The sequence below is a fragment of the Ctenocephalides felis genome, unplaced genomic scaffold (genome assembly GCF_003426905.1).
Source record: "Ctenocephalides felis isolate EL2017-DRISC unplaced genomic scaffold, ASM342690v1 CF-g0.4_SCAFFOLD_01492, whole genome shotgun sequence".
Lineage (NCBI taxonomy): Eukaryota > Metazoa > Arthropoda > Insecta > Siphonaptera > Pulicidae > Ctenocephalides > Ctenocephalides felis.
In genome coordinates this window covers 14,226,806-14,247,014 of record NW_020537646.1, presented here as the reverse complement: position 1 = coordinate 14,247,014, position 20,209 = coordinate 14,226,806, and the positions used below count along the sequence as shown (strand labels likewise).

Here is a 20,209-nt window from a genome sequence, read left to right as displayed (position 1 = left end):
TTAGTAGATGGATGCACACACATTTTGAACGTTTGGGATACATCAGGTCAGGAGGATTATGATAGGTTGCGGCCACTTTCTTATCCAAATGTAAGAATATACAATGTTTTATTTTTTCTTAATATTAGCATAATCTATTAAAATTTTCCTAGATTATGGCAAATGATAAATGATAAAGATAGTTAAATTCATATCTATCGATATTACTTACATTTTTCTTATATGTATACATATATATATATATATTATATATATATATATATATATATATACAGGACCGGTCCTACCTTGAATGCGATGCTGCAAGCAAAAATGCGGGCGCACGCCTTAGGGGGCGCCAAAACGAGATTGGAAATGAAATTTTTAATATAGTTTTTTTTTTCAATATAATTCAAGAAACATATAATTTCTTTGTATTTTTCACTAATATTTGAGCAATATTTAAGATTCAATTTGGATATTTTAAATAAGGAAAAATCAAAATAAAATAATCCAACATAAAGCACCATGATTTGTTTAATAGAATAAATCGCATAAAATCCTAAATAAATAAATTTTTAAAAAATATTATTTCAAGCAATAATAAACATTCTGAAATGTTTGGATGTCCTAAAAAGTTTAGATTAAAAATAAGAATTTAGAAGTAGTTTGGTAGTAGTGATTATGAAGAATTCGCGTATCGCCACGATATTCTAAATAAATTTAAAATCAAAGGGCTTTTATATTATATATCTAATTTTTTGTGTACTAAATCCACAGTTATTAAAAAGTATTTAAAAAAAAACGTAAATATTCTTATAATTTTAACGATAAACTGTTAAAACAGATAAAATAATGAGGGGATGGTGGCGCTAGAAGAAAAATTGCATATTCATATATATATATATATATATATATATATATATAATATGTATATGTATACATAAACATTATTGATATGACAATCAGTATTACAAAATTACAGACTGATTGTTTCCTGCTGTGCTACTCAATTAGTAGTCGCGATAGTTTCGACCATGTGCATTCAAAATGGTATCCAGAAATTCGGCATTATTCACCAAAAGCACCAATAATCTTAATCGGTAGGTGAAACAGTTTTATGTAAACTCCCACCAGTTAAATTAACGCTTTTATTTCTTGCAGCAACTAAAATCGATTTGAGAAATTCTAACTCCCATGGTTTGGTGACATTTGAAGAAGGTCAAGCAATGCACAAAAAGATCCGATCAAGTGATTTTGTAGAATGTTCAGCACTTGAATATACAAATGTGGATATTGTTTTCATAAAGGCAGTTCGAGCTGTGTTGCAAAAGGAAAATGCCGCACGAAAATTAAAATGTAATGTATTATAATTTATAACTACGTGATATTGTGATTTTTATATGTGGAATTATAACGCCATTAAACGGTGTAAAAAAATTGTTATTTTTTAAATGTTGTATTTTAAACTTTATAATAAAATAATTGGTAGTTAAACTCAAACTAGATTAGGGAAGAAGTAGTGTGAGCGTTTTTCCTATTTCCATTTTACACCGCAGTTCCCGAGATGGGCTTATTTTCAATTAGAATATATGTTATAAAATACCAAGCTAAAGCCATGGACAATCATTTTTCTCAAGTTAAAATCATGAGCCGCTTTTTTAAGACACAATTTACTCAAATTGAAAATATCAAGTTAAAACTATTCATGGTTTCTTTAAATTCATTTTACTCAATTTGAAAATGATATCAAATTAAAACGACGGATTTTTTTTAAATACATTTAAACTTACACTCTTATTTTAAATGTAAATAATTCATGATAATTATTTAGGATAAATTTTTATTCTTATGTGCTTATATTTTAGAAAAATGCCTTAAATCCTGGGTCTTTCATATAGGAGAGGAAATTTGATAGACAACGAATTGGAGAAAGTCTTTTTGAAGAAAAGGACGAAATTATCATGATTTCAGAAGGTGTACCACCGCAAAACAACGAAATCTTTGTTTGCAATATCGTAATTTTATCATAAAAATTGATGTTTTTTCACGCTTTTCAAAATGTTTGGACTGATTCCAAAGATTTTAAAACGCTGATTTCAAAAATGCTATCCCTTTTTGGATAAATTCACGTACACCCCGCGAAAAATCGAAGTCTTTGGTTGCAAAGTCTTTTTTTTTTCAAAAATCGAGTGTTTTTTCGCGATTTTCAAAATGTTTTGATTGGTTTTGATAGATTTGGAATCGATGAATTTAAAAATGTTATCCGTTTTTAGATAAATCTGCATACCTAAGAAAAAAATGGAAATCTTTGGTTGCAAATCAAAATTTTACTAATGAAATAAACATTTTTTCGCGATTTTAAAATGTTTTGGCCGATTCTGATAGTTTTCGAGGCGCTGATTCCGAATATGAAATCAGTTTTTGGAAGAAAAAAAATTCTGCCCCTGTTACCAATTTGAAGTTTGAAAAATTGCCAACTTTGAAGATGATTTTAACTATGAAGACGATGATAAATTTATAATTTTTTTGCTTTGGTATAAAGATTGTACTTTAGTCTACATAATGCATTCATTAAAATTATTAATTTCATTCATTAAGGGCCTTAAAATTGCATTTGAAAGTCACGATTTTGGCCAATTTTGGCTGCCCCTGAAAAACCGGTTTTGTATGGGAAAATTAGTAAAAGTTTTAAATTTCTAAATTACACCAAAGTAGGTTTGGTTTACTGCTAACCAGGCGTAAATATGAATTTATTAAAAATTATTCTCCTACTATTTCTTATCTTTTGTATATTTATATATATATAATATATATATATATATATATATATATATACATACACATACACATACACATACATTTATATTTAAATATATCATATTATATTATATATATATATATATTATGTCGATTTTTGTAATACTGACACTCAATAAATTTAATTATTTATCTATATATCTTATTCATTTACACAGTAAGAAAAATTATTGATTTCATATTTTTTTCAGATAAATCAAGGATTCGATCTAACGAACCTCGAATCGCTATTCTGGCCCAGACCGTATCTTTACGACCTCGGCCATATGCTCACAAGAAATTACATGTTTTCAGGAAACTTATATCTTTCATTATCAAAATAAGACTTTATATTTTTACAAATAGCAGAGATTTCTGTATAACTAATTGGCCGAGATCGTTAAGTTGCCACTGTGGTTGCTCAGCGTGTCTTGGTTCGATTCCCGAAAGGCCTTGAAAAATCAAATGTATAGTTTTTCATAAATATCAAATATTAGTTCAAAATATTAAATTCAGGTGTCGCATTTCGACCTTGACACTTAGTATATTTCTGAAAAACAAAAAACTCAAGTTCCACACTTGACTGTAAGAGAGAGTGTATTAGTTCAAAATATTAAATTCAGGTGTCGCATTTCGACCTTGACACTTAGAATATTTCTGAAAAACTCAAGCTTCGCACTTGACTGTAAGAGAGATAGATATATATAAAGAGAGAGAGATGACGAAGGTAGTGGAAATAACTGGGGAAAGAGAGGGGTAGGGGCAGATGATGAATAAGAGAGATGTGTATGATACATATTCTTTATTTAAATTCAATATTAATACAATATGAGAATAAAAATAACTATTATCATCAATAACTCAAATAGCCGAGTGGTTTAAGTGACCGCACACTCGGTGAAGTCGCTCTGGAGGCACAAGGTGAGACGGATCGAGTCCAACTGCAGGCAACGACGACCAACTCTGAAGCAGAAAAAATGGAGCAGTGCTGGTGACTGGCTGTTGGCAGGTGCGGTGGGTCCTGAAACGAACACACAAAGTGATGGTCAACCTGAGGTTCATGATGCGACAGGTCACACGCAGAGGGACACATTGCGGAAGATCCATGCCAAACCCGAAGATCTACCCAAAAACGACAACATGCAAAAAAAACAACACCAAAAAATGAAAAAAAAAGCGAAAAAAAAGGAAAAAAAAGGGAAAAAGGAGGAGGAGGAGGGAGAAGGGGAGGTGGAGGACCTTAAAAAAACCCCCCTAAGTCCCAGATCAATTTTTCTCTTTTCTGTTCAGCGTTGAAACTTTTTTATGTTTTTTAGAGTTCCCTCTCACCAATTCCCAAAGCCAACACTCGAATGAAATGAAGTCCACTTTGAAATTTTCACAACGAGAAAAAATTACTGGGACTTAGTTAAAATTTTTAACTTTGCCCCAACAAAATTTTCTCGTTGTGAAATATTCAATGTGAGCCTCATTCATTCGAATGTTGGCTTTGGGATAATACAGCATGCATACATAACTCGTCTTTCATAATCGAAAAGGTTTCAGTAAATATTGCATTGATAAAATTAATCGAAAGGATTATTTAATTAAAAGTTGGATTGATGTTAATAAAATCGAAGAAGTTTCAGAAAATTTTGACTTTAAAATAATTATTCGAAAGAATTATTTAATTAACAGAATGATGTTAATCAAATCCAAGAAATTATCTTAATCGAATCAAAACTGTTGAACATGTGAAACCTTTACAATTATTCAAGACAAAAACAATTTTAGTTGATTTGAATTCAACAAAACTTTAAAAATAAAAGCTAAAGAATTATAGACTGAAAACTTTAAAAATTATTTATATACATATTTATTTATTTTAATTTTTTTTAGAATTCAAATAAAAACAAAGACTTTAAATAATGAATGAAATAATGTACTTGTGATTAAAATTAAATTTTGTTTTATTCAAATCAACTCTTTAAAACTTTAATCAAGCCACATCAACTCAAATATAAAATCTCTTTGACAGAACAAAATTATAAATATCAAAAAAATATATTTTAAAAAAGTAGCCAAAGCAATTATAGAATAAATTGTACTTATATAAAAATCTATTGAGTTAATGCAGTATTGAGTAAAGTCTAATTATATATGGCGAGACAAATAATCATGTTGAGCAATTCTTAATTCAATTCTCAACATATGAATTAATCGAACCATCATCGATTGCATGTCTTGATCAAAATTGACTTTAGAAATAAAAGAATAAAAATCTATATTTAGCAAAGTAGCAATATAATTAAATAAATTTGAAACAAAATTACAATGAAAGTCTTTAAAAGTTGCATTTAATCAATAACTATTAGGATAGTCATAATTGAGTCTTAAATATTTTGATCAAAGCCATCAATCGTGTTGTCATTAATAAGAATGAACATGCAGTCAATATCACTACAGAGAAAACGCATGATTCTTGGTACTAGAAATGTAATTCTAAAATTCCTTACCACAGAATAACAAACAATATCCACAAAGCCTTGTAAAATATTTTTTTTTTTGTAAATTTAAAGGTAAATAGCTTTACCTTTATAGAATAATAAAAATCTTTGCCATGTGAAATATATTTGTTGTTGAAATGTTATCTGATAGACAGATTCTTCACAACTAGAGTTCTACCTGAAATACCATTAATTTAGGAATTGTACAAGGAGGGATGCCAGGGCCCCTTCTGTATATCCCATACACGAATGATATTCAGACAAAACATTCGTTGAAGATAGAGTTGTCATTAGAGTAGCAAATTAACAACAATATATCTCAGCACTCGAAAAGTGGCTCAACAAATAAATGATACGAAATCAAGTCACGTTACTTTTACAAGAAAAACTCAAAGAAACATTTCCTTTCAATTTATTATTTATGCAAGTATAATGAAGATAAATTAATGTCAATCAATGTATATGAGAAGTAAAAACTATTGTATTATATTAATTTAAAAAATGTATAAATACCACTTGCTAGAATAAAAGCAAAAATGAATCGATATGTTTTCTCCATAGTGAATTGTATAAAATCATTTTTATGCGTATAGAATATCACTTGCAAATTTAACAATTAAACTAGTCAGGTGTATGGCATCGTGCCTTAAGGCAAATTGCTAGAACTTTCCGTACCGTAACGAAACGATCGAGAAATATTAAATGTTTTAAAATAGATTATGATAAATATTGTAACATTGTCGAATATTTATAAGAATTATATAAACTAAATTGGAAAGTTGAAATTATTTGTTTAAAGTATATTAGAACAGAATTAAAATAAAAATCTGAATTATTTTTGATATACAAAAAAAAATTTTTTGGAATTTTTTTTTTTTTCAAAGTCAATTATTTTGTTAAAACAAGCAGAAAGTTTTTGGAATTATTCAAATCGGACGCTTAGTTCTCTCAAAAACTGCCATTTTTTGCACATTTAACACTGTATCTCCGAAACCGCTGGACCTGCCTTTGCCAAAAACTAATCACCCCTTCTCCCCGTAATTACGAATTGAATGTTTTTAGGATCATTCAAATCGGTTGATCTGTGCGCCCTCACACACACACACACACATCCATTTTTACTGAGGTATGCCAAAATGTTCAAAACCTTCAAAACGTCGAGAAATGTAAAAATTTTCAATTTCGATTTTTGGCCCATTACAATAACTTACCCTACAGGAAGTTAACAAAGTGCGTCTAATATCAGATAGGTATCACAAACCTGCAAGTGATATTCAACATTTTTGCACATATGTCTGCTAAAGTAGGAATTGAGATAAATAAAGAGTAAATTGTATTTTATTCGTTTTTAGAATTGCAAATAAAATGATAAAATATAGTTAAGCATAAATCATGCCAAATATAAACCTTTATTAAATAAATTTACTAATATATAAACTGTAATATAAATAGAAATGAGAAATAAATTTAAGCTTTAGACATGAGCGTCGGTATCAATAAGATATCTATACAATTGTTTTAAATAAATAAATAAACATTTAGCAGATACATATGCAAAAAGTATTAATGATGCACATATCAACAAATATTCACTGAAATACATACAGGCTGTTTTAATTACAAATACAAGAAATTATTTGTTATATGTTTTAGAACATTATCAGTGCATTATTTGTTGTACAACGAATTCCTGTTTATGATTTCAGAAAAGTATTCATTGACATGTTGTGTATAAAGTTTGCTTGGACTCACATTGACGAGAATTAATTCCAAATCTCCTCCTCAAAATAAATCCTCTGAAGCATCTGCTGGAAGCCCCAAAGCTGAATATTTGTGAACCACTACACCACACTACTTTGATCACAGTCTTTATACACTTAATTTATAATTTGCAAATGTCCAAGTGGAGTCTTCGTGACTCAACACACGACACGACGAGAAGAAACGAACATATTAGAGAATTTTGTGAATGAATTGGCGACCTAAAATTTGACAGATACATTACAGAAGTACTTGCAGCCTTCCGAATCTCACATACACACATCTATACATATTTGACAATTGCAATATAAATATAAAGGATACATCGGAAGCTGTAAATAAAGTATTTGATTATAAAAATAATAAGTATTAAAAATGTTGAAAGAGATAAGTTAAGGCTGAAGAACATCGTCACATATCTGCTCTAAAAACATATCATCACAAACGAGTTTTATCTCAAATTGATATGCATATAATATAAATGATAATAATATAAAGGATACATCGGAAGCTGTAAATAAAGTATTTGATTATAAAAATAATAAGTATTAAAAATGTTGAAAGAGATAAGTTAAGGCTGAAGAACATCGTCACATATCTGCTCTAAAAACATATCATCACAAACGAGTTTTATCTCAAATTGATATGCATAATTAGTAGAACAAGATAATGCATCAATTAATGATAACTAATGAGGAAAATAATTAAAAACAAAAATTAATTAATTTGCACGCGTCTGTCAAATTTGGTCAAATTCACTATAAAAATGGCCGCCATCAAAGAGGATCCGCCATGAAGAACTGAACGAATCAAAGTGACAATGTGGAAAGCGCGAAATTCAAATTTCAAAACTAAAAATTACTAAATTCGCTTAATATTCTTTGTTTTTAAAGATGACCATGATCAATAATTATGTTTTTATCATGACCAATAGCAAAAATTGGAGAGATATTATCAAAATATTGCTTAATTTGCTTTTAAATTTTGATTGCAGTAGTATATTAATTATTATTAAATAAAAAGATGCAAAAACATTTTATCAATTTAATATTAAAATACTGATAGAATTTAAAATACACCTAAATACATCTATGTTGTAACAGTAAGAGAGAATTGAATAAAATTTAACTGAATTAATTTTCTATATATTTAAACTTTAATTTATTGAATTTTACTCAATTAGAAAATATCAAATTAAAACCATGGACTGATATCAAGTTAAAACCGTGAATCCAAATCCATTAATATATATAAACAAATCCAGTAATATATATAATTTAGTATAATGATGAGTACTGTAAAGCTCTAACATTTTCTAGTTGAAATTGTGAAAGAACTTATGTATTATTTATGTAAAAGATTTAATGTTATAGGAACAATGTTATTTTCTTTATCTCCTTCTATCAATTCATATATCTTACAATAAACATTCACTTTTCTATGAAATTCGAACTGCGTTCTGCGTTATAAGAAATAAGAAAAGATTTCTTGGCTATGGTATAAATACCTAATAAATGTTTTGTTATGGAAATGGAAGCTAACTGTCAAAATTGTCTGTCAAATTCATACTGATGTACGAAATTAATATCAATATGAATCAAATAATATCGCAAAATTATGCTTGATCCACGATACATACCATTGATAGTACACTCATAGAAAGCAACAGAAAAAATTACATAGGAATGCGGTATTTCAAGAATGTAGTCACCGTTATTATGGCATATGACATTATCGTTTCACATTATTAAACAAGTGTTACCACACCGTAGGTTATTGTGTTTCATTCTTAATTAAGTTTTTAGTTTATTGTGACTGACAAAATGGAAAATTCTTTAAATCACATGTTAGATGGTCAAGCAATTGATCCAGAAATTGCTAAGTGTTGCGACTTTACTTTAGCGGAGCAAAACGCAGCTGCTGAGGCTCAAGGAGTGGCTCCTAGTGCGCCCTCGGACTACGTACCAAAGTTAGGTGACACTGTCACATACATTGTGGCATGTGTTTTAGTGAATGATAAAAATGAAGTCCTAATGATGCAGGAGGCAAAGCAATCATGTGCTGGTAAATGGTATCTGCCAGCAGGCAGAATGGAAAAGGGTGAACTGATTATCGAAGCAGCAGTCAGGGAAACTTTAGAAGAAACAGGAATGCATTGTGATGTTAAAACACTTATAACAATTGAGTGTGCCGGAGGTTCTTGGTTTCGATTTGCTTTCACAGGCAAAGTAACAGGTGGGGAACTAAAGGTTCCCGCAAAAGCAGATCAAGAGTCATTGCAAGCAAAATGGATTTTAAATATTGACGAACTATCATTACGAAGTAAAGATATTATGCATCTAATAGATAGGGGTCGTGCCTATCATGAAGCCAAGTTATTGAAAAATGTGTTTTGGCACACAGATACATTGCCAAGCAAACTGGAACATAATAAAAATCTATTGAGATTAGTGATTATAATTAAAAAACGAGCTACAAATCGCGTAAATGTTTTATTAAGTGAGAAAACAATGTTGCATTTTCCAACAACAGAAATACATCCAGCAAGAAATGTCCATTCAACACTGAGACGCTTCATGGTTGAAATTTTTGGTGCTGAATTACCGCAACACAGACCTCATGGATTAATATCTGTGGAGCACAATCCATTTGATTCAAAAAATGATGGCTTTTGTATGACACTTTTGGTGACATTCAGATCTCCTTTGGAAGAAGTTCCAATAATAGGAAAATGTATATGGCATGAAGTATCAAAAGAACTTGGAGATAAATTATTAAAACGAGTATCATCTAAAAACGCATCAGTGTTATTACATGTTATTCGCTAGTGTTTGTCTTCGGCATAAAGAGTTCATTGCTATTACTTTACTTGTACATATAATGAAATAAGCAAGATGAACCAATGAACTAAATGGTAGTGGTAGCTTGATAAGAAAACTAATAATAAATAATATTGTATAAATATATATATATACCTATTAATCCACTATAGTATTTATAACATTAAATAATTGAAAAATTGACACATAATTGTGAGAAAACTTATGCAGATTTTATATAATATATTTTATACAAATTATTAAGTAGGTATTCTACTATAAATCATGATCATAATCATATGCCTGGCTATTGATAATAGCTTGATTTACAATTAGATAATGTATTTAATGTACATATTTATTAGAAAATTATTTTATATTAAATTATTTATATATATTTTTATAAATGGTATATTTTGATAATAAAGTTATATTAAATCAAACATGAAATGAACTATTGCATATATTTTGTTCTTGTATGTATTGACTGAATGAATGGTTGATAAGCAAATGTCTTCATGTATTCTGTGACAGAGCTGTAGACTTTTGTTGCGTAATTTATTTATCTTAGTGGTATCATTTAAAAATAAATTAGGTTAGTGATGTTTTTACGTAAGTATATATTAATAAATTATACCATCATAAATTAATTTTAATTTATTTAAAATAATGTCGATCACCATAACCACACTTTTTCATGCTAATACCTATGTTTCTGTCAAATAAAAAGGGATATTGAGGTTCAGTAATAGTGATACAAGCTTTGTCTGTGATTTAATTAGTTATTCAAAAGTGAAATAACATTAGTGTCGGCTTCAAATTTTATTTTAAATGTTACGTCCCTAAATGTCAAAAGTCACATTGGAATAGAATTAAATAGCCATAGGCTAGTTAAAATTAAATGAGTATATCTCAATCTTTTCATTGCCACGAGTTTGCAACCAGAGTTTCTCAATCATTTTTGTAAAGAAGAGCATAATATTAAACGGTACAAAACGCTTAAATACTGAATAAAGCAAAATAATTTATTTATTTGGACCAGAAAATAATAAATCTTGTTCATGGTTGATTTGGAGATAGACTTCATTATTTTCATTGACGCGATAAACACAATAACGTTTAAACAAATATTTATTGAGACCTCAAGTAGCTGTTATATAAAACTTAGATAAATATGAAATAATAGTATTTTAATAAATCGTTTTATATCCGCAGGGTTCTGATTCCAAATATCATATAAAATATAAGTTTATCTATTTCAATGAATAATACTTTTAAAAAATCAGAGTCGTATCCTATAGATAAATTAATTTTCAGTTCTGGTTTATGAATAGAATTTGAAAAACATTAGCTGAAGTGAATTACAAAAAAATGTTTATATAAATATGAATTGGAATTTGAATTAAAATCCTTGATATATTTATACTTTATACTTTGATATAACTAAGTATATATATGTACATATATATATATATATATATATATATATATATATATATATAAGAGTGGTCCTTAATAGGGATGTTTTTGAATTTCCTTGATAAGGGGTTCAAATGCTCCAAATTGATAAAAAAACAATTCTTTTAAAGTTTTAGCTCTTAATAATTTCTTTAAGAAAGTCCGCACTCCAACTAAAGTTTTTTTTATAGTATTATTATATTAAAGACCACCCTAATATATATATATATATATATATATATATATATATATATTATATATGTGTGTGTGTATGTAATGTAATATAGTTACAATATTGCAATATAGTTAACTCCATAGATTCAATGTACAAAATTACTGCCCCAAAATAGGCCATTCACTGGTTTCAATTTTTTTGCTTACGTATTTTTCTATTTCATCCAGGACTGCATCTCGAAATTTTTCTGGTGGTTTTTGCTACCTTTTATGAAAATCCATATACAAAGCACCATGCCCCATAAAAAAATGTTATCAGTTTCTCTTGCTCGTTTCTCTCAAGACTTGTTCATATTGATTTTCATTCTATAGTCTTTCCAATTTGACGATTCCAGTTTATATTTTGTAATTCTGTTTCGATTTAATAATAATACCATGAAATCATGGTAACTACTAACTATATACTTCTTCCAATTGAGAAATCTTCAGCACTTTCGATTATCTTTTTCAGCACATCTCCACCATCCTCTACTTAAGGTGGTATTCTAGTGTAGAAATTCGAAAAAATCATTTTTTTTATTTCATATTTTCAAAGTTTAATTATCTAAGAGTATGGGTACGAGAAAGTTTTTTGATAATTTGAATTATTTTCGGAGATATAGGCATTTTACTGACTCAAACTCCATACTGGTTTGGCTTTACGCAAAAATTTAAATGCGTTTTTCTCAGAACAGACTTTTTCAGTACTGTTGACACGATTTCTCGAGTTTTAATCGACCGATTCACGTGAAAAGTTCAGAGAGTCTGTTTATAAACCTATCTATAGCCAGAACTAGGATTATCCCCAAACTCAAAAAATTCGAGAAACTCAAAAAAACAGTAAAAAAAACACTTTTTTTTCAAACAGTCGCCAATTTGTAAAAAAAATTTATTTACTCATCGGTAGTTCGGGCGATTGCGACATCATTGTATATTACATTTTTTTTAAATTTTTTGAATTTTCGATAGCTAGGAGGGCTGAAATTATGTGAAGACTGAGGTGCCAATTTTTTGAGACCACCCACTTAATCAGCTGCCAGTTTTCCAATTTTTAACTTTTTTATTTTTTAATTTTTATTTTGTATTTTATTAATATTAATAAACAAGTGGTAAAAAATGGATAGTAAAATTGCTTTCTTTTACGACACTTTAAAAATGACCTAAAATTCATCGCTCTACACTAGAAGATCCCCTTAAATAAATTTGAACATTTAGTTATAATCACTCTCCATATTTCAGTTCTACTATTCCTCAATTAGATCTCAAGTTCAGTTTTGATATAATAAAGTAATGTTTATGTTTGAATTTGATTTTAGATATAATGAATGAAAAATGTCTCGAGTGGTACGAATTTTGAGAGCTGGTCGTATGAGCTATGCCAAATCTTTACGTCTTCAACGTCTTGTAGCTGCATCCCACGTTGGAACTTTGATCTTAACAGAACATCCTCCGGTTTATACTATTGGCATAAGAACAAATGCTTATCCAGAATATGAAGAAAGAAGATTAAAGGCATTAGGCGCGGATTATCACAGGACGAACAGAGGCGGACTAGTCACATTTCACGGCCCTGGCCAATTAATAGCATATCCAATCATAGATCTGAAGTTAGTAAATAAATAAATATTGCCCTGGGGCAGGTCCGTGTGCTGGACTCCAGCACAATGGCGGATCCAGTTCTTGCGCTAGAGTGGGGGTCACAATTAAATTATGTATAAAACATATATTCGCAATACGATTACAAAATCCTTAGATTTTAAGAGACTTTGACTCTAAGTTACATATTGAATTTATAGAATATGTTTGGTAACAAAATACATAAATATAATCGTTATGAAGTGATTTTATTGCTGAATTAGTGTTCTATCTAAATCTTAAGACAAGCTCAGGGGGGGGGGGCATGACCCCCGTAACCCATACCCTGGATCCGCCACTGCTCCAACACTACTAGTATTAATATAAATATATGACTGAATGCTTGATAATTGATAATTTCAAATCTTGCGCTAGTTAATGATAAATTAAAGAATTAACAAACAAAATATTCTGTTAATATTTTAGAAATTTTGTCCCAAGTGTACGATGGTATGTTCAAAGTTTGGAGGAAGTAGTAATCAAAATGTGTTTGATATATGGAGTCAAAGCCGAACGATGCAAAGATACAGGAGTCTGGTGTGGAAATGATAAAATTTGTGCAATTGGCGTACATGCCAGTCGGTAAGTTGTAATTAAATTTGTCAAATATGTTCAAAAAGTTATTTTTATTATGTTATATTTGGGGTAACCAATATCTATTATTATTTTTGTTTATGAATTTATGCTTTCAGTTACAAAACATCTCATGGACTGGCCCTTAATTGTGATTCCGATTTAAATTGGTTTTCACACATAGTTCCTTGCGGTTTGCCTGGAAAGGGCGTCACATCCCTAACTAGGCAACTAGATCATCCTATCACTGTTGATGAGGTGACACCAACATTTTTGAAATGTTTTGCACAGGTAATAATAAATACATTGATTTAAATTATAAAATTTAATGCTCTACTTTAAATAAATAATGTTACAATTGATAGATAGTGTAATATTATACTATTATTTTATTATTTATTAGGTGTTTGTATGCGAATTGAAAGAAATGGATCCAGAAGAAGTGCATAGCTTATTGAGAGCTTCTGACGAGGATATAATAAGTAATGAAAAAATAAGAAATGTAGAACCTTGATTATTTATATTTTCATTTGAGATGGATACTCTTTACATATTAAAATGCATTTATTTGTAATATAGTTACTTACTGACATTATGAATATATATTGTCAGGTATGAGAATGAAAAAATAATTTGATAGTATTCATATTACTCATTTTTTACATGTATGTGAAATGTCTCAGTGATTTAATAAGAATTATTTAAAATATATTTGATTGTTGATCTGAAAATCTTGTTATCATTTAGAAGATGTTTTATAATGCTTTGTTATGTTTTTTTAAATTATTGGTACGTCATATTAAGAACTTCATAAGGATTTTGATCTTATGAATGTCCGATCAGCATCAGACGTCTGCGCCAATGATTTAGTTTTCAAAATTTTTCTTTCACTATAAAAATGAAAAATTAGTATATTAATTCTATTATTAAATTTATTAGTATTTTATTTTATTTATAACTATAAATTTAAAATATTACTATTATTATTTAATATTACAAAATGAGTAATATTTATTTGTCTACTAAACTATTCGTGATTTTTTTTATATGATCATGAATCTAACAGACGAACTAAATTAATTTTATTTTATGTAGAAAACAATCTTTTTCTAACTGTATATTTTCATATTCCTGTTTATGTGCAATTATTAAAATGTCAATTATTAAATAAATTAAAGTTATATTATAAAGTAAACTACTAAGAACTATTTGTAAAAATAATTGCTGTGGTCTCTTACACCAGGCTGAGTGTATGATCTCTTACAATATATTACTACAGATCTTATACATCTCTAGTGATACATCTCAATACGTATGAAAATATTTTTTAATAAATGAAAAAATAGCGATAATTTTTTTTTAATAGACAATAAATTTATTGCTTACCTGCTTCGGTTATTCGTACTATCGCGCAACAAGGGATGATGTGGCACAGGTCTTCCCAAAAAATAGGCGCCTGCTCTGCCTAATTCCGATCGACCCCAAAGATGGGCGCGATCCCTAAACAATAAATAGTTAAATTAACTACAAGCTAAAAACCAAAAAATATTTTCTATAAATTGAAAAGAACTACTGTTTGCAAAAGAACTACTATATGAAAATGTTGTTTATAAGGGATTCATCATATCATTTACCATATCATAAATTCTCCTGGTCCATTATCGGCTGCTAAGGCTGTCGTAGTCAAAAAACGGTACAAAATCATAGACGGAATGAGGGCTACGAGCCATTGAATAGCTATGTAGACCGTAAAGGGCTTCAAAAAAAAATCTCAAAATATTTGGTAAATGGGATAGATCAGCACAGGCCGGGAACAGGATGTAATAGTACCAGGGCGCTGGATAATATGCACATAACTGCAAAAATAGAAATATGGTGAATGGTCAATTTTTAAGAACAACGACTTCGCACACTAACTGCTCTAGATCCTAAAGATGCATTTAGTTTGAATTATCTCATAATTAATTACAGAAAATCCTACTTGCTAATTTTAAGTTTTCTCCTAAGACCTTGAATTTGAGACGATAATTGGAAAAAATATGTATGTGTTTGATTGTGGGTCAAAATTTGAATTTCGTAAGTTTTCTCTAAAATAGCTGAACTGGCTTAAAATTTTCAAAGAACTTTATATGATAAAATAGGTCATTAATATACACCTTGAAATATTCTAGGTTAGTAATTAATTACAAAAAATATTAAATATTAACAATATTATATTCACTAACAATATTATTTAATATATCCCTTGCAATTATTTTTTTTAATAACAATTATTCCCCAATAGTTTGTATATTATATCTCCTAATATATAGTATTATGTTGAAAAAAAATATTGAAACTTTTGAATTTTGGGAGTTTCCAAATCTCAATTCTTGAAGTTGATAAACTACACACATTGGAAAAATTTTGCAATTTTTTCTTATTATTTGCAACGTATTATACAAAGAATTTTTAGTTATTATAATAATTTAGTTAAAGTTTACCTTCGTATAATATAATTCAATCGCATAATCCAAACCATGCAAAACATTATCATATAGAATTGTAGCTGAGAAAAGGCATACTGTATATATGAACTGCTGAAAAATAAAACATTATTTATAAAATAGTCATGAGATGAATCGTCAATAGGAACATTGCAAAGTAATAATAAGTCCAGTTTTATGACAAACCTGCTGAGCTATCTTGGACCAGGACATCCGTCGAAGTGGTGACATGTTGAACACATGGTATGTTAATAACCTGGGAGCAATGAAATTATATAAGTAATTATAATATATAAAAAATATAAATAAGTAAACTAGATAGAGTAATACATAAAAGATATAACATATAATAGACTATAAGTCACTTGGATTTACGGTAACTTTTAATATTATGTCAAATTATTTGTATTTACCGTTACTGACTCTAGTAAATTCTAAGCAGATTGAATTCAATACAAACTGAGAACTATGTACGTATACATAATAAAAATAATTGTACCTCACCTTAATAAAATAGCGTTGGTTACTGCAAATACGAGACATGGAATCAACGTATATACACTTGGAATTTCTCGAGCTAATATAACGTCTATAACATCATGAGTACACGTGCCAACAGGCAACCAATTTTGCCCTACTTTCGCCACCATTTTGCCTAAGAAAAGTAATTTAACAGAAGATCTGCGAGGATGTTCAAAAATTTGAAAAACTTACTTATGCTTTTTGTCGTAACAAGAACTAATACACAATATATTTTTAAGGCATACTAAAATTTTGAATTTAAGTTATATGCCATTTTTAAGATGTTAAATATGTGATTCTATTTTGTTTTGTTTTTGGCGTTTACCATAAACAAAAAAATGAGGTCGAATATTGTCACATTATATAGCCTTTTATTTTTTAATGCTAATTTGAATTACTTATTTCAACTCAATTTATGTCTAATTGTATAAAGTCTAATGTAGCCATAGTAGTTATTTGTTTTATCTATGAAAACCGTAATGCAACGCTTAAAAAACCACAATTATTATATAGTCATTTTTATAAAATTTTAACTTCAATGCCATTATTAAGATTATTATTAGTTCTGTTAGTAAATTTATTTAATTCAAGCAAATGATTGGTAACTTACACCTTAGACTCTAATTTATTATATAATTAAATTTGTAAAAAGATAAAACTTTATTTAGAAATTACTGCAACATATCGATCTAATAAATAATTACAAAATTAAATTTATAAATACTGCTCTTAACAGTAACTCATAACGCTGACGTCTTTAAGAAATTCTGCCAAATGATGTATAAGTTGAGGTGGCGTTTCTTGACTTTTTTTCCTCGACGAAGGAGAGGCGATCACTCCAATTGCAAGTTGGTGTAAGTCCGGATAAAACTATAATCATTTATATTATTCTGTATTAATGCAAAATAATAGCAAAAAACGTTTGTCTAGGCGCTATGAAATTAATTTTCTCAAAAGACTAAACTTTGAAAACATTATTCAATTATAGATAATTGAATTCATTCAAGCATGTAGCATGAATCTTAATTGTATCATCTTAATTGTACTGGACTTGTCTACGACTTTGTTCGCTTTCTCTAAACTGTCCTTAAATTTTAATGCAACTTAGTACATTTATTTTACTAAATTAATTGTTAAGGAAAATTTCTTTCAATTAACTTACCCCTTCTGATTTAGAATGCGGTGTGGCAATAAACTCTTGTGAACCTTCATCACAATCTACCACAGTAGCGTTCAATGGGGTTATGAGCAGGGTACTAAATCCAGGCTAAAAGAAAAAATTCTATTGATTTGTTTGAAATAAATGGCAGAAAAAATCTCAATGTCTTGATCAGACTTGTTTGGTGTGATGCAAATTCTGGAACTTTTGACAATCAAATTGTTTTTACTGATGATCATTTATTTGAAACTAGCACATGAATTTATAATAACATGCTTGACTTCTTGCTACGCTAGACATAAAATTGTTATATGCAGTTATTTAAAAATGAGAAATATTGCTCGAAGTGAAATGTAAGAGAATTTTTCTAATTTTGCATAAGTATTTAAAATACAACATAGGTTCATTAAAAACTTTACCAGATGCTTTTTTCCTAGAACTTCCCTGACTAAAAGAACGGCACGACGCCTTCCAGCACCCTGGTTCCACCTGCTCCATTTAAAATTGTGGGACAATCCAAGTGAAGCCATATTATGATAGAGATGACGTTCCATTGGACGATGCTTACAACAATTGTCTAAAAAAGGGAAATTAAAATCTATTAGATTTCAGTAACATTACGATACAATTTGACAGTCATATATGGGTATATTTAATTGATAAAACAATGTTTTCTTTACTTTTCATTTTGCATACTATACCTTCTACATAGGCATACGAATCATGTTCAGGAAAAACGTCAACACAAGCATCTCTCATAATCTGTAGAAATAAAAGTAATATGAGCAAAATGAATTATAAAACCAAAAATACTTATAAAATTATATTAATCATATAAATTTATTTTACCTTTTTTAATTTTTGCAATGAATATACTTGCCCGTAATATTGATTAAGATAATCACTAGGAGCATTCTGAAATGATAATTAAATATATATATATACACACACATATATATACGAGGTGTGTTCAAAAAGTACCCGGAATTACTAATAATTAAATTTCGCGGGTCTGGAGTGTCTGATTGTCAAAATTTTTTTTTTATTGTGTTGGTATACATGCCCCTAAAGTATGATGAAATTTTCAGCTATATTCACTGTTTACTTTGTCTGTGGTAGTCGCTAAGGTTCGACGTGTTTTTCTGAGCTCGGCGATTTTTACAATGGAAGAATTGAAAAGTCAAAGAATTTGTATTAAATTTTGCGTAAAAAATGAAATAAAGTGTTGCAAAGTGCAAAAATTCACCAGATATGGCTCCGTGTGACTTTTTCCTATTCCCAAAGTTGAAGGAGACCCATGAAAGGACGGCGGTTTTCCTCGATTGAAGAAAATCGCTGAGAGTGCTCAAGGACATATCAAAAAGTGAATATCAAGGGTGCTTCGAAAATTGGAAAAAACGCTGGCATAAGTGTATTATATCTGGGGGGGACTACTTTGAAGGGGACCACATTAATGTAGACGAATAAATAAATATTTTTTTGAAAAAACGAAAATTCCGGGTACTTTTTGAACAGACCTCGTATATATATATATATATATATATATCAGTAAATTTATATATATATATATATATATATATATATATCAGTAAATTTATTATAAAATATTTTATAATACTTACCCGAACTTCTAATAAAGCCACACCTTCTGATTTTATAGAGAAATCAATACTAACAATTGAAGCGTTTAGTGAAAAAAATATACCATTTCTAGAAAGTAAAATAATTAAATATTATTACAAACATTATGAAATTAAAGTTATATATAATATAGTTAAGGGATAATAGTAAACAAATATTATTAAAAAAGTTGATAGATGGACGAATTTAGCTATAAAACACCACAACAGTTAACTTTCCCAAAAGAGACAATTAAATTAAATTTATTATAATTAATTAAATATTAAATTAAAAAATAAATAATGCTTATTTGAGCATTAAAATTGTCGAATTAAAATAAACATCTTAGATCCGAATTATGAGTAAGATCACACATTTATGTATATGGACATTGGATATATAAAATACAACAAGTAACACTTAATTGAAATTATAACATAAATCTTTTTACCAATAAAGTGCTAGTGCTAGTTTCACAAATCCGATTAATAAATCAATAATAATCAATGTATGCAAAAATAAAATCTAAATATAAATTTTATCACATACCCGTCAGCTCCGGGCTTCATTTCCCAATTTTGATAAGGGAGATTTGTAAACCGCAAAGCCGCTAAGCCAAAAACCTAAAATAACACAACAAAAGATAACACAACAAAAGATTAAACCTTAGCAACAGAAAATATTTTAACACATCGATTT

At 28.6% G+C, this 20,209-nt stretch overlaps 3 protein-coding genes across 3 annotated transcripts in view; all 3 read left to right on the top strand.

Annotated features, from left to right (window-relative positions):
• The window catches only part of LOC113370888 (ras-like GTP-binding protein RhoL), a 2,542-nt gene extending 1,190 nt beyond the window's left edge, over positions 1–1,352 (top strand). Inside the window, exons 2-4 of the mRNA XM_026611566.1 lie at positions 5–90; positions 965–1,082; positions 1,144–1,352. Coding sequence (XP_026467351.1) covers positions 5–90; positions 965–1,082; positions 1,144–1,352 — 413 coding nt within the window. The remainder of the gene's footprint in view (positions 1–4; positions 91–964; positions 1,083–1,143) is intronic.
• A 7,308-nt stretch (positions 1,353–8,660) lies between these two features.
• Positions 8,661–9,915, top strand: LOC113370483 (8-oxo-dGDP phosphatase NUDT18-like). The gene has a single exon (XM_026611154.1). The coding sequence runs from the start codon at positions 8,849–8,851 to the stop codon at positions 9,851–9,853; it is 1,005 nt and encodes a 334-aa protein (XP_026466939.1). The 5' UTR covers positions 8,661–8,848; the 3' UTR covers positions 9,854–9,915.
• A 2,932-nt stretch (positions 9,916–12,847) lies between these two features.
• LOC113370887 (putative lipoyltransferase 2, mitochondrial) lies at positions 12,848–14,237 on the top strand. The gene is made up of 4 exons (XM_026611565.1): positions 12,848–13,122; positions 13,577–13,732; positions 13,843–14,008; positions 14,127–14,237. Exons 1-4 carry the CDS (start codon positions 12,848–12,850, stop codon positions 14,235–14,237), a joined length of 708 nt encoding a protein of 235 aa, XP_026467350.1.
• Positions 14,238–20,209: the final 5,972 nt, after the last annotated feature.